The 14,187-nt window shown below is 43.2% G+C and overlaps 1 protein-coding gene across 2 annotated transcripts in view; it reads left to right on the top strand.

Moving 5' to 3' along the window:
- Positions 1 to 14,187, top strand: part of HS2ST1 (heparan sulfate 2-O-sulfotransferase 1) — a 523,976-nt gene that overhangs the window by 446,288 nt on the left and 63,501 nt on the right. For both annotated transcript variants that reach the window (XM_069641735.1, XM_069641736.1), the window contains exon 4: positions 4,310 to 4,448. In XM_069641735.1, the coding sequence (XP_069497836.1) occupies positions 4,310 to 4,448 (139 nt within the window). The remainder of the gene's footprint in view (positions 1 to 4,309; positions 4,449 to 14,187) is intronic.

Genomic DNA, 14,187 nt, shown 5'->3' on the forward strand with positions numbered 1-14,187 from the left:
GTTGAGTTCACTCATCATTGGCTCCGTACTCCATACTCCAAGCCCCAAACACAAAACACACTGTTTGCACACAGCGCCACGCTCCACGCAGGTGCAGTGTTTTTATTGATGGTCATCCTTAAAACAATGGATAGTGAAGGCAGACTGTAGAAGGTCCGGGTACCAAGATAAGGCTCCTGTCGCCACCTCGCCACAAAACGCACAGTTTGCACACCGCGCAATAGAATTATTTAGCATGCACTAAATATATATAATTTGTATACATACAATTTATTTGTCATATGTCTTGAAATTGACCAAGAGAATGTTTTATTGACAGGTAGTTTTCCATGATGTGTGCTCTGATTCATCTATGATGTCATCAGTGTGCTTTGCAGTGTTGTAGCTTTCAACACTTGCTGAATGATATCCCTTCAACTGACGTTTTTTTTCACTGAATTTCATTTCAAGGGTTTGTTATATCCCAAACTACCTGCATTAGTTCCATATTTTCAGTATGTTTCTAAGCTACATGCCATGAGAATTATCCCCACTACAGGTCCCTGGCACACTGGCAATGCCTATGGCTTTGGCCAGTGGCCACATTGTGATAATAAAGGACAAGAATAGATGCAATATTTTACAGCAAGATGACTGCATATTTACTGCAAAGATTTCACGAAAACAGCTTGCATAGATGAAAGAAAAATATTGGCTTTATTACTGCAATCCGCCATGAGAGATGCATAGAAGATTTAGCGGGGGCAGGGGTACCCTGTTCTCCCCCAAATTCTTAGACTACTAGACGAATTTGCACTAAACAATCAAAGTACATCTGCATTTGTGCCAACTTTTTAAATTTGAGGCTAATCACAATAGTGGTTTAGGATGTTCGTCCGTTCTATGAATGTAAATCTTTGCCTATGAAAGAAAGTTGTGTTTCTCCTCTTGCATTGTTTTTCCCAAACACTTTATAATGTTTCAACTGTTGCACAAATGTGTATCAAACTTGCCGAATTTGGGGGACCCGGTCCAGAAAACATCTTTGGAAAATGTCAAAGATGTGTCAAACGTTAGAAGAAGTAGAATTCTCGCAAAGGCAATGGATTTTAGGTTTCAGTCTACTCTTAACTCCAATGGTAAAATGGCCAGTGCTTGAGTGAATCATCTTGGTGGACTCCCATCATTCAATACTAGTAAACATTTTAGTCTTTAAATTCATCACTTGCAAAGTGCTAAATAATCTTAAGCGTTATTTGAGCACTGTTTACTAGCAGGATTGTCTGTGATTTTAACAAATGAGAGAATGTTGTTGCATGTGTGCTCAGCTGTAGGGATGTTGTTGCCATGTCTTGGTTTTCATGCTATCCCTCCATTCGTTCATTTCTTATATCTTCTATGGGCGACTCTGCCGCTGGCCCTTCTCCGATTACGCTGTGATAGCTCAGTACTTGACCACCTTCTATGTGCTGTCATATCGATGTATTCCTCTCCCAGCTGTTCTCTCCTCCTTTGGTTTGTTTGTCGCTAGAATGACCAAAGCTCGTTCTCCTTTTCTCATCACTGTCATGCCTCGTTTTGACGATCTTTCTTTTGTTAAAGGCTGGGTGGCTCCCTGCCCCCTGTAATTGTCTTCCTCTCATTCTCTCCTCCCTCACTCTTCTTTTCCGGTCATCGTCCACCCAGTGTTATGATGTGTGTGTTGTCTTGCTTTGTCCTGTCTATCCATGCAAGCTGTGCAATGTTGATGTCTGTGATGAGTGGCAGCTCAGGAGAACGGTGGTCTGTGTGTGCTTGTGAATGTGGCAGTTGGGGCCTGAGATCTATGTAAATATGGGTATACTTTTCATAGCAGTGGTTCCACGGCAAGTCTGTGTCAAGACAACCCTGCCACCCCATGTTACAACAGCCAGAATCTTGGCGTCATCGTTCATCCATCGCTTTTTCTACTCGCATGTCTTCTGTTGGGTGCATACGTCTGTGTCGGCCACTACAGGGACTTGTCTGTTCTCTCGTGCTGGCCTTTGCTCGTCAATCTTACTGTCCAACTATATGTGCTGTCGTTTACTCTGCCATCAGCCTGCTTTTTCATCTTCCCCCTCAGCTCTGATTTTGCCGTCTTTGTATTGTATTTAAATGTGTCCGTTGGCTTGCTCCTGTATCTATCATCCCGTATCACTATTATTCTCCAGATCGTGCTCTTCTTGCCACCGTCGTCCACCTTGCCCACCCAGTATCTTTTTCCGCTTGTACTAACTAGCCCCCAATCTCGGCCCCACTAATGCTTCCTTTCCCCGAAGTCTCATGGACTCTCCTCCCCGCATGCTTAATTGTTCACCACTTGCTGCCAGCGCGTAAGCGAAAGCACTCTATACAACTTTTACGGGTCTGAACAGAATACTTCAGAGCTCCAACCTTAAATGTTGTCCTTCCTTTCTTCTGTGGCATGTGATTTAATTTCCACGATATACAGTGTGCTTTTATTCGACTCTTTTGCTTTTAAACCATATTTATCCTTGAACCTTTTACCTGCCTTCCTTTTACATTATCGATTTCGAATTTCTTCTTTTAAAAATACCAAGGACCTAGTTGGTATTCGAGCTAGTATTCGAGATCTCCAATTTTCAGTAGTCGTCAACCGTCTAGTACCCTTTACTCGTAATGGAGTGCATGGATTTTCATTTCGACTGGACGACGAACCTATGGTGAGCAGTGCCACCTACTGGAAATCTTCAACTGGTGCAATTGTATTTTACTAGTAACGTTAAATATTAGAAATTAGATGCCTGTTACATGGCATTTTTAGACAGTTCGTCTGTCATTTTGAGTGGTTTTATTTTTAAACCACTGCCTTGTTTGTTTTTGACCAATGAACAATAACAAAACATACTGTGACTCTGTTCAATAGTTGAAATATATTTATTAAAATTGATACATTTATGCTAACTTGTCCTGTCACTGGTTTAAAACACATACTACACAAACTAACCGGATACAGAAGCGTATGCCTTAAAATCTCTCAATGGATACTGTCTTTATTTTTTTACTCTGCGAAGTACCTCAATGATTTGATGGTCGGTTTTCTACTTCAGATAGACAATATATTGAAGTTTCTGGGATTTGACCCTAACCCTGCAGACACTAAATTAGGAGACATGCGGGAGGGGGTCGCACATCTGAACTACAACCGTAGCCAGTGTTTTACGTGGGCTTGGGCCTAGCCAGGCTCTGAAAATTGTGTCTGAGACAGTACCATGCCGGGGATATCTAAAGTCCACTGCTAACCCCAGCCCACTAGAAGCCAAGTGTTTTTAATTTAAAGCATGAAGCTCTCGCGTATAAGTGAGCGCATCAGGTTTTAGAAACAAAAGCCTGCCTGCACTGTCCTTGTGTCACGACCCCCGCCAGACACCCCTTTCATTTGAAATGCAGGGATCATCACTTGTAAGTCAAAGGTGTGAAGGTGATGATCAATGCAAAGTGGTGCCTGGCAAGGGGTCATTGCCGCAATTAAGCAACACTTACCTGATCTGAATGCCGCCTGTAGGCCACAGCCCTTTTGCAAAATCGAGCCGGGTCTATGGGGGTGTGGCCTAACAGGCACATTCAGGTGAGGCAAGTGTTGTCTCTTAATTGATGCGCCAAGGCCCTGCCAGGCCATGCCCCTTTTTAGTCAAGACCTCTCCAGCTCCATTTTACAGGCCACATAAAGCACTGACCGCAGCCCTTTGCCCACTCTTGTGTGGTCAAATCTTGTCCGTTATGAACATCAATATGCATTGCATGTTGCAGGGTTCTAAAATGCGGCGGAGATCTGGGAGCTATTTAGCTCCTGTTTATAGCCTAGAAGAGCCTGGTTAGCTTGATACCAACAGGTATCAGGACCTTCTTTTGGTTCCCCAGGCCAACTGATGCCGAACAAACTCACCTATGTAAATGTAACTCTGTGCATTTGGTAGAATTTATCAATAAAGATTACGTACATTAGTACACCTATACAACATTTAAAGCATTCAGGGTTATAATAATGGACCCAATTATATGTTTGCATTTTATGTGGAAGTTAGATTTGTGCAACGCTCCTTGTTCCCAAGGGGTAGCTCCTGGTCACTGGCAAGTGCTGGATACCCAGGAGCTGCTCGTAGCTCCTGCTTATCCAATCTTAATTTCGTACCCTGATGTTGTATTGGACACAATCAAATGGCACTTGTGTTTTATGGGAAAATGTTGCATAAGTGTGATTCTCGGAGTATCCCTGGGTACGCCCATTTCCAAGCATTGAAGCCTGCCTGTGTGTACTGTCATCCTGAAAACTACCCCTGTCTTTCAGATTCGGTGTTAAGAAGAAGCCAATCTATATCAACGTCATACGAGACCCCATTGAGAGGCTTGTGTCTTACTATTACTTTCTGAGGTTTGGGGATGACTATAGACCTGGACTCCGGAGACGAAAACAGGGCGATAAAAAGGTAAAACGTAATATTTCACACTCTTATGTGCTTTGAAGGTGTTTCTTTTCAGACTCCAGTCGGAGGCAGAGAATGTTCTCGGTTGGTTCAGTTGATGGAGCTGTAAATGCAGTATTATTGCACACACGTGGAATCTCTGTGGAGACTGTGACTCCCAAAACCTTGTCTTGGACTCCCTAAAGCGGTCTGAGAAACTCCAGTAACAATGAAAATGCAAGTATTTCAAGGATGTGTGCTTCGTTTACGTTTAATGTGATGTAGAAGGAGAGCTTCCCCTAAGAGATGCCTCCATACCCCACACAGCTCATCCACTGAAGGTTGGTTCTTTGTACAATAAAACATGTTTTCTTAAACTGTATCAAAGTGTTTCTCACTGCCCCTCAGATCCAATTTAGGCATCATTATTAAGGAAATATGACCCGAGGAGGGGGGACTATTATAGGTCGGGTAATGCCCCCGGGGCCATAGTTAGAAGACCCTCTGAGGGTCATATTGCCATTAGTACCCCGGCACGTTGCATCGGGGTACTAATTGCAATTTTTATTGAATCCAGAAACCGCGATGCCACCGTTTCTCGATTTGAGGAAAAAAAGCAAAACAAATGGCCGTCGGGGAGAAGGAAGTATACATAGTCCCTTCTCCCTTTCAATGGTGGCCAGTCTCTGAAATATCTCTGGACGCTGCGCAGGCCGGAGCCTTCTCCGGCAGGTAAGGTCCAGAGGAGGACCAATGAGCTTGTGTTTGACAAGCTCACTGACCCTCGCCGGGTACTAATATTATTTTAATAATGATAATTCTAAAAAATATAGTGTGTGAAATATACTGCTTCATGAAGGGATTCTTCCTGCTTACAAGCACTATCATAATGAGTGTAAATGTTCTCCATTTTAATGGTGATCAACTTATTGACCGCTGAAAGGATTAAAGGCTGAGTCTGCCCTGCTGGGATTCGAACCTGTGATTGCCGTCTGCACAAAGATTTGTGAGGCAAGCCCTTAGCAACATGTGAGATAGTTCCATAAGCTATTTCAATTCTTTACTTAGTAAAATATTTAAAGTATGATATGTCTATTTTGTATTCACTTGACCACTTATCATTGACCCCTTGCCCCGTTACTGCTCTCCCGGGTGGGTGCCTTCCTCCACTTGGACTTAAACATAGCAAAGGGGAAGCACACATGTCTTTCGAAAAATGTGAGTTGCACTATCTTAATTTGGTCTTTTTAAAATACTATGTTGCTGTATATCCAATTGTCACATTATCTGCCCATTTCAACAATATAGTACCTTGAATGAAAAACAAAGAATCTGTAGAATTTGCATCTGAAGTGCAGAATGCTGCGCTTCGGGAGAACTGGGCCATGTGTAAAATGTGCATTTCACACCAATCCATGTTACATTGAACCATATTCAGTAATGGCAAGAGATTGTTTACAGATTAAACATTTGGTGTTTGCTTTGCATATCTTGTATAACACTGCGGAAACTAACTAGAATGGTACCTACTATGCCAACCACACAACCCACTGTTGCCACATCTGTCTTGCCTCCTTTACGAGGTCGGACATTTTGTACTCCACTGATCTCATCCTCATCCTTGCACTCAATGAGTGCCTTTCCATTCAAACCTTCTAAACAGCAGAAGTCATCCTGCCCCGGACAACTGCTTGCCACTTCCCATACAGACTTACCTAGCACCACTTGGGTCCTTCCATGGCTACTCCCCTTGGAAGTCCAGGTAGATGTTATCTCAATTTCTTTTTTTGTAGGTAATGTGACTGGGTGCAAGTGGATGAGCTAGACTTAAATGAAAACAAATAGAAGCAAGTGATGCAGTAGTACATTGAAAAAAGACGAGAGCAAATATGGAATTGCACAGGACCTTGGAAGAAATTTCGGATATCTGTGAACATTTGGAATAAAAAAAAAAAACAAATGGAGAAATTACCTAATTTGTTTGACCGAAAGACGAAAATTACTTTTTGTTTTTTCTACTTAAAAAAAAAAATAATAATGCTTGGGGAGACCACACTGCACCCTCTCACCCTCCCATACCCTAACTTATACCTTTTCCCGACCCACCACCTATTATTTACTATACATATACAAAAATACCTACCATTTTCAGTCAACAAAATTCGATAATTTTTCCTTTGGTGTTTTTGTATTAGTTTTTTTTGTATGGATTCCAGAAATGTCACTGTTTTTCATAAATCTGTCCCAAGAAAAGCCAGTGGTCAGGGGTGAACAGAAATGTACTGTGAAAAACCAGCGGTTGTTTCACTGCCTAGACCCTCGGGACCCTTTACTCAGGTGTCAGGGCATGGCCATCGTCTTTGGATACAGACTCTGGTGGTGGATAAGTGTGGGAGGATCACCTGGGTGAGGGGTTATCGGGAATGGGGGGAGGAACACCCGATGGCGAGACATGGTATCCCCCCCCCTTTCTAAATACCCATGTCCCATCCTTTTTTATAGGATATTCCAACTTCCCGTATCCCCCCCGTTTCTTCCTGGGTGAACGGCAGAGTTGGGGAGGTGTAGTGGCAGTTGTGGTATCAGCCTTGACTTCAGTATCAAAGCCACAAAAGTCGAAAATGAAGAGAAAGAAACTGAGATGCAAGATTTGAACTATTGTTAGGTTTGATCCCAGCAGAGGGAACATGGATGTGAGCGATTTCTTTGAACTTTGAAATAAGTACTTTGCTCGAAAGTACATTTACCAAGAGGCCTTGGTGTAGGACATAAAAAGTGACGTTTGGATAAAGAAGGTTGAAGTGGTCATGCCGAGGTAAGAGCAAAAGCTAAAGCAGTTTCGAAAGTCTTCGACAGCGTAAGGAAAGTGAAAGGAGGCTTGAGCCCGATGCAGGGAAGCCTATGAAGGTGTGATTGAAGCTTGGTTAAGGGAAGCTACACAAATTGTGATTGAAAGGTTTGAGCCCGACCGAGGGAACCCTGTGTTGAATTGTGGTAAACAGACGGAAACAAACATTTGTTGAACTGTATTACTAGCTAAAAAGTGGCCTGGGCTGGAGTGAGAGAAAGCCAAGAGGTCCAGTGGGTAAACCTGTGACTTTTCGTGGAAGGCCAAGTCGGCCCTGCTACATGAAACAAACTGCATCCTTGTCCAAAGCCAGAGTGTGTTGCAAGGTCCCAGTGTGCCACCTTAGCCCGTGCTACAAAACGTAGGGAAGGGCGTTGAATCAGCCATACTGACATTTCTTTTGAACACTGATTTTCCTTTTTGCATTACATGTTCCCTCTACACATTTATTGTAGTGGAAAGAGGGGAGGCATTCGGTTTATTAGTATAGGCCATTTTATTTTGACTAAGGACTGACTAGGACTGTATTTTCTTGTTTGATGTTCGAGAATGCTCCCATCCTAGTTATAGGGCAAGCAGAGTGTTTCCTGGCTACCTCGCAGTTTTAGATTCCGGAAAAGAAGATTCTCCATGCTGTTTGCGTTTTAACAAGTGCAGGTTTATTTATCAATTTGAATGTGGGCGCTTAGTCCCAATTGTGGTCAGCCGACACGTGTTTCGACCTCGTGGGTCTTTATCAAGGCTGAGGATATTTTTAAAATTACACACATATATCCAGCAGTTTGTTTGAAATTCGTGACGTGTGCGAAGTGACATGTAAGTGCAGTGTGAAAAAGGTGCAAAGGTGTTCAATTGAGTGTTATTTATAAAACATAAAGTGCACCTTGATATTTTGATGTTTTTTATACAGTAATTGTTGTCATATAAACATTGGGCATGGCCAGTAGAGGAGGAAAATAGAAAAGAGGGGGGAAGAATGGAGAACAGAGCAGTGTTAGATTGGTATAGTCGGTACATGTGGTATGTATTGTTCAGCATCTTTTGGAGTTGTCTTACCTAAGGTATTGCTGGGTCATGCCCCTGTTGGGTTCCTGTGGTGGTCTGTGCAGGTCCTGTTTAATCATAGCTGGGGGTCCTCAGTGGGCCTATAAACAGGTTAGCAACATTGATGATTGATTCTACATAGGTGGGGGTTCCACGTGGTGAAGTGTATGTGGGGTACAGGATTGTGAGGATTGTGCGGGAGTGAGAACTTGACAATTTTTACTGTTCCATCGTTTGATGGTGACATGGTGTTGAGCTTGAGGGCATTAACGGTTGTGGATGAACGTACGTTGAAGGTCCTTGTAACGCTCACCTGATTCCCACAGAGGCGCTGGTCTTGGCAGGAAGGTGTCTGTGACTCGAAAAGTGATGTGCAGGACTCGATTGGCTTCTGGGGGCGAACCTCTTCGCACTGTGTGTCGAACTCGTAGGGTGAGGTTTCTTAGATAGGTGAATGCTGGACTCCATCTGCGTCTGATGCAGGGTGCCGTTGCCAGTTCCTTCACTGGTGAAACATACGCCTCTTGAACTCAGAAGATCGTTACCGGCGTTAACTGCACGAGCGGTGAGTTTCCAGACACCTTTTTAGTCTTTATAGTCTTTAGGTGCGTGGCACGTTAATATTGACCAGGACTCTGTATAATGCTTTTCCCTTTGTCTTGCAGGGCTCTTGAGATGGAAGATGGAGTGAGCACCTGGAAATGCGTAAGTAAATGCAAGCGCTCTAACTGTCTTTTCCCTTGCAGCTTATTTCGTGCTGAAGAGACGCCGGAGTATTGGCAGGCGTTCTATTGCGACGAGCGCGATGGGCGTAAGTAAATACCTGTCTAATGTCTCTTCTTTTGTCTTTCAGAAGTTGGGTTGCTGCGCCGGAGTTCGCGGAATGCCCGTAAGTAATAACAATGCTTTTGTCTTCACAGGCGGCGATGCAGCGTGAAGAATTCCGGAATTCGCGGAGTGCCGGTAAGTAATAACAATGCTTTTGTCTTCACAGGCGGAGGTGCAGCGTGAAGAAAAGGCTGCAGCCGATGGATCAGGTGAGTAAGCACTGCGAGTAAAGGTTGCCTTGCTAACCTGTTGCTTCTTCTCTTTGCAGGTGCTGCTGTTGACTGGATTCAGGAATGGTAAGTATAATTCTTGCAGGTTCAGGACCGAAAGAAGAAAGGCTGGAACAGACTCGGTGAGCGTTCTGCTGCAGATGCAGAATAACGCGAAGCACGTTTCATCTATCGGGTGTGGTTTAAATAGCCTTGGAGTGATGAGGTGTCTTCCTCCACGCCTAGGTAAGAAAAGAGTTCCAGTTCCAGAAGAGTTCCAGTGCTGTATCCAGGGAGTGGAGCTTGCCCCACCCAGGTAAGAAAGTAGTTCCTGTTCACAGAGGACTTCTAAGTGGCTGGTAAGTAAGCAGCATGGTCTGCTGCAGGTAAGTCCACCCAAGCATCTTTACACATATTATGAGCCCGGCGCTTCCAGTGCCGGGACCGATGGTTTTGATGAGCCTGGCGCCACCGGCGCCAGGACAAGGTCCAAAAGGCCCCAGTGGGGACCGGCTGGTGCCTAGGATTAGGATTAGGGTTAGGGGCCTGCTTCCAAGGACGTTGGGCTGGTCCTGGCTCCTTGGAAGCAGTGATCATGACAGCCCTGCAATATTTAGTGGTCTTCTGGGACCTGTGTCCCAACGTCAGCCTAATGCTGAGCATGGAGTCTGTGCTTTAACCTATTTCTACGTTTGATGGTGTCCTGGTAGTATGCTTGGAACCAGTATACACATCAGCCTAGTGCTGATCGTGAAGGTCGTGCTATGTGGGAAGTGGTGCCGTGGTCCAAACCTGATGAGTTTTATTCCGTGTCCCGACAACCTTTACATCAATTTTGGCAGTGACTAATTTTGTGCGGTCTGATTATGCCAGAGGCTTTCAGCATAATTGCAGGCAGTTCAGTTGAGTGCCTAGTGCTCATGCGATGCGTAAGGCGGTGGTGTCCAAGGCGGTGGTGTGGGATGTATTGACCCACTCCGTTATGCTATGTGGCATCACTCTGCCAGTTATGATGAAAGAAATTGCAACAATGGCGGCAAAACCCTAGTGCACGCCAAAAACCTACAAAAACCGTGTGCTTCAGCACACAAAAAGAGAGATGTTCAACTGGCCACTCGTGGTGCATGTGTGGGCGAATAGAGTACACCCTGAAGAAAATGTGCCTTTGGGCTCCATGACCAGCAAATAGAGTGCAGAGAGAAAAGCAGCACTTTGCAAGTGAAACCTCAAAATGTGCCCACACATGACATTTGCTTTGTTGCTAAAAACTCCAAAATGCCTATAACACAACACTTCTCAACATTCATAATCTTTCCTGGTGCTAAAATTCATGTATCTAATGAAGCATTGTTCACATACAAAGTCTGTGAACTGACAGCCTATGCCAAAATCTGGGTTCAGTACCCGAGGCTACCTGAATGACAGCTGTCAGAGGAGTACTGATGAAACTTTAAAGTGACCTAAAACTAAAAAGTCTGCTGGATTAGCAAACATTAAAAGCATTGTTGCCATAAAGGAATACATATTGTAGTTGTGTTTTTGATCCTACCAGATTTTAAGGCTAAGAAAGTAATGTATTTATGTTTGATGCAACAAATGTGTTTTGGCTGGATTTAAGAAGTTAATTAGCCTGGCTGGAGCAGCAAGAACTGGAAAAGCAGGTTTTTCTCCCAGAAGGAGGGCCTTCCTCTCAGCAGAAACTCACTGGGAGGTGTTAATTACGGGTTAGAGCAGACTGTTGTCTATGGAAAGAGAAGGCACAATGACAGAGCTGAGAAAGGAGGGTTCAGCCTTTGAAACAGTGTTGGCGCTCTAAGTGGAAATTATTACAAAGATAAAGAATGGTGATGGTAGAGATGCTGCAGTAGAGGAATGCCACAGAGGCTGACCTGGACTTGGTCAAACTTGGAAGAGAAAAAGCCCTCCTGTTGCGCTTCTCGAAGTTGAATAAAACAAACAAAAGTGTTCAGATTCCTTATAGTTTTATTTAGATTGCAAATCAAGCCAAACATTTTTCACATTTGCGTCCAAAGTAAAGTAAATGTTTGTTGAAGCAAAATAAATTCTTATAAGAGTAGCAACAGTATGAGATTATAAATTGTTCCTGCTTGGATTTTAATCTATATCCTTAGGCAAAGTCCTGTGAAATCTTGAGTTGTTTTCACTAAGATTTATTCTTTTGTCCTTTTAGAAAAATCCTTAGTTGAATACACTAGGTTTCGTTTGTAAGTTGGATTATATCCTTGTTGATTTGGGATCTTTATTTGTTTAGAATTCTTAGTTCAGTTTACTAAGTTTCATAGGTTGAGAAAGTCCTTAAAGATAGAAGAATCCTGTTGAGGTTGAGATCAGTGCAGTGAATGCTTGAATGTGTAATGTTCCCTTGGGTTCTAGTGGTATGCAAACCTCGTTCCTAGGTTTGAAGAAAATCTAGTTCCTCAACACGTGTTTCTCCACCGCACGGTCACGGTGGTTCTTCAGGAGGAATATCGGATGAGAATCAAAGGGTGTCTGAGAGGAAGAGGAAGAGGGAGATTGGGGTTAGTTTGAGCAGTGAGTCTTATGCTGTTAGTTCTAAGTGATATGGGTATAAATGTAACCAATGGTGTTCACTTACAAGGTTGTGGTCAGATTAGTTGTTGAAATTAGTTCAGATAATGACAGAGCTTCAGCCCAGGAAACTGGAAGTGTGATGGGGGTCGGAAATGGCCTCTGGAAGGAACAAACAATGAGGGGGATGCCCCTTGACTGCAGGGAGACAAAAAGGGGCGGACCATCTGTTACTAAACATGAACAAAGAACAATTCTTAAAAGACTCATAAGAGAGTTGTTAATTTAATGTTTGGCTGCACGTGTGAAGAGGTGGTAGAACTGTGTGACATGTTCTGGGCAGGAATGGCAATGTATGTAGTTTTATTCGAAATGTATTAATGTTAGAATTGTGAAAATTTACACGCACATCCCTATGTTAAACTCGCACATTTGTGGAAATTTGCATAAAATTTGGAAATTGTGTTCATAGCAAAAAGGGCAAAATTCAGTAGAAAGTTGAGACCAGATCCCACCGCTGCAGGGTTTTGAGGAATAGCTGCTACATAAAATATGGCATCTTTGTGTGTGATTTGTATAAAGGTGACCAATGTAGAAATGTACATTTGGTATCAAATCCAGTTTTGAGACCAGTGGCTAAAGGGAGGTTTCTAAAGATTGCAAAGCAAACCATATAATTTGACATCATCGAGCCTTGATCCAATCACTCAGATTGAAGGCGGAGATGAAGTGTGGTCCTATCCCAGCTCACAGGGGCAAGCTTAGCTAAGCCGGCCCATACACCCCCTTTGTGATGTCATTTTAAAGCATAAATAGAGACAGCTGGCAACACATAGGGACTCACAGATCCAGTCACTTTCCTGATTCCGGCGAAGCACTCTGAACCAGCATTCTACATCCAGCTTTAATATTCTTTCAGATCCAGATGCCAAAACCCTTGCCAGCAAAAGAGAACTATTGATTTCCAGCAAGGCCCAAATCCTCAAATGTATTCTCTCCAACCAGTGAAGCGCTGGGTGGTGTGAGAAGGCCTTTTGAACCAGTATCCTGAAATTCTCTGGATTGCCACCACTAGTCTTGCCTGAGGAACTCGTTATCCAGTGGATTAAAATACCCACATACTAGGAGGGCAGATCCTGTGCAAATCCACGACCAGCCTCACTGATCCAGTACCGTGCATGATGTGCTGTCTTTCCTAGACCACACCTAATCCAATGACCAGAGCTGACGGTCCAATTTAATAACTGATCCTGTGAGTATTAGCCCATCCTATCTTTCATTCAGAACCAGTATTGTTAGGAGTATCTTTGCATTGTCTTATCCCTATCTCAAACCCATCCTATCTTTCCTTCAGAACCAGCATTGTTAGAACTATCTTTGCGCTGACCCTTTTTCTCATCTGAAGAAGTCGAGTTTCCTTAGCAGGCAGGTCACACTGATCACGTGACTGTAAGATCCCTGTGTGGTATTCGCTTTTTCATAGTCATCCTCTAGTGTAAGCAAATCCAGTTGTCATTTTCCAAAGTGCATTTCTATTTTCCATTCCTGCGCCTATCTTGCAAAATGACCTTTGCTAAAACCTCTAACTTACTCAGTTTTTGTAATAGAAACGAAATTGCGATTCTCCAGTTATAGCGAAAATCGCGCAAGGAAAAGTTTGCCGCGATTTTAAAAATCTGAAAGGTTTACACTTGTAAAATAGCTTTAAACTGGTTCCAACTTGGGCTTTAAGATTTCAAATGTTTTCTTGGGACTACATCATTGCTTGTGCTTGTGTGCAACTGTTCAAAGCTGCTCCCATAAGAATTTAGAACAATTAAAGTATTTTCGACCACATTTGGTGTTTTTGCCTAGTCAATTCTAAAAGACAATTTAAAAGCCATGCTGACAGCTGAAAAGTCAATTCCGTTTTTCTCTTGTGTTTGAAGGGGGGAAGTGGGACTGATATTCGGTTTTGATTTGAGCTATTCCTGAATACCTGCTCTCTCCTCCTATCTCTTTACATTGCCTATTTGGGGGAGGGAGGTGCTTTGAAGGGTGTTACAGGGGGAACCTCGAACCATAGTGCTGTCTGATCCGAACCAACACAAAAGTATTATTTTCTGTGTTTTCTGTGCTGCATCTGTTTTGCTCCTTACTTATTCCTAGTGTATTAAAGATATTTTTCAGTGTTCTGTCACCCCATTGGCGATTGTTGTGTACCTATTAAAATATACTGTGATAAAATTTTCAATACATAAATAAATATTTACCTTTGCAAACTAGCCTGATTCCTGGTTCAGTG

Source organism: Ambystoma mexicanum, chromosome 1q, assembly GCF_040938575.1.
Source record: "Ambystoma mexicanum isolate Mex_15411 chromosome 1q, UKY_AmexF1_1, whole genome shotgun sequence".
NCBI classification, from domain to species: domain Eukaryota; kingdom Metazoa; phylum Chordata; class Amphibia; order Caudata; family Ambystomatidae; genus Ambystoma; species Ambystoma mexicanum.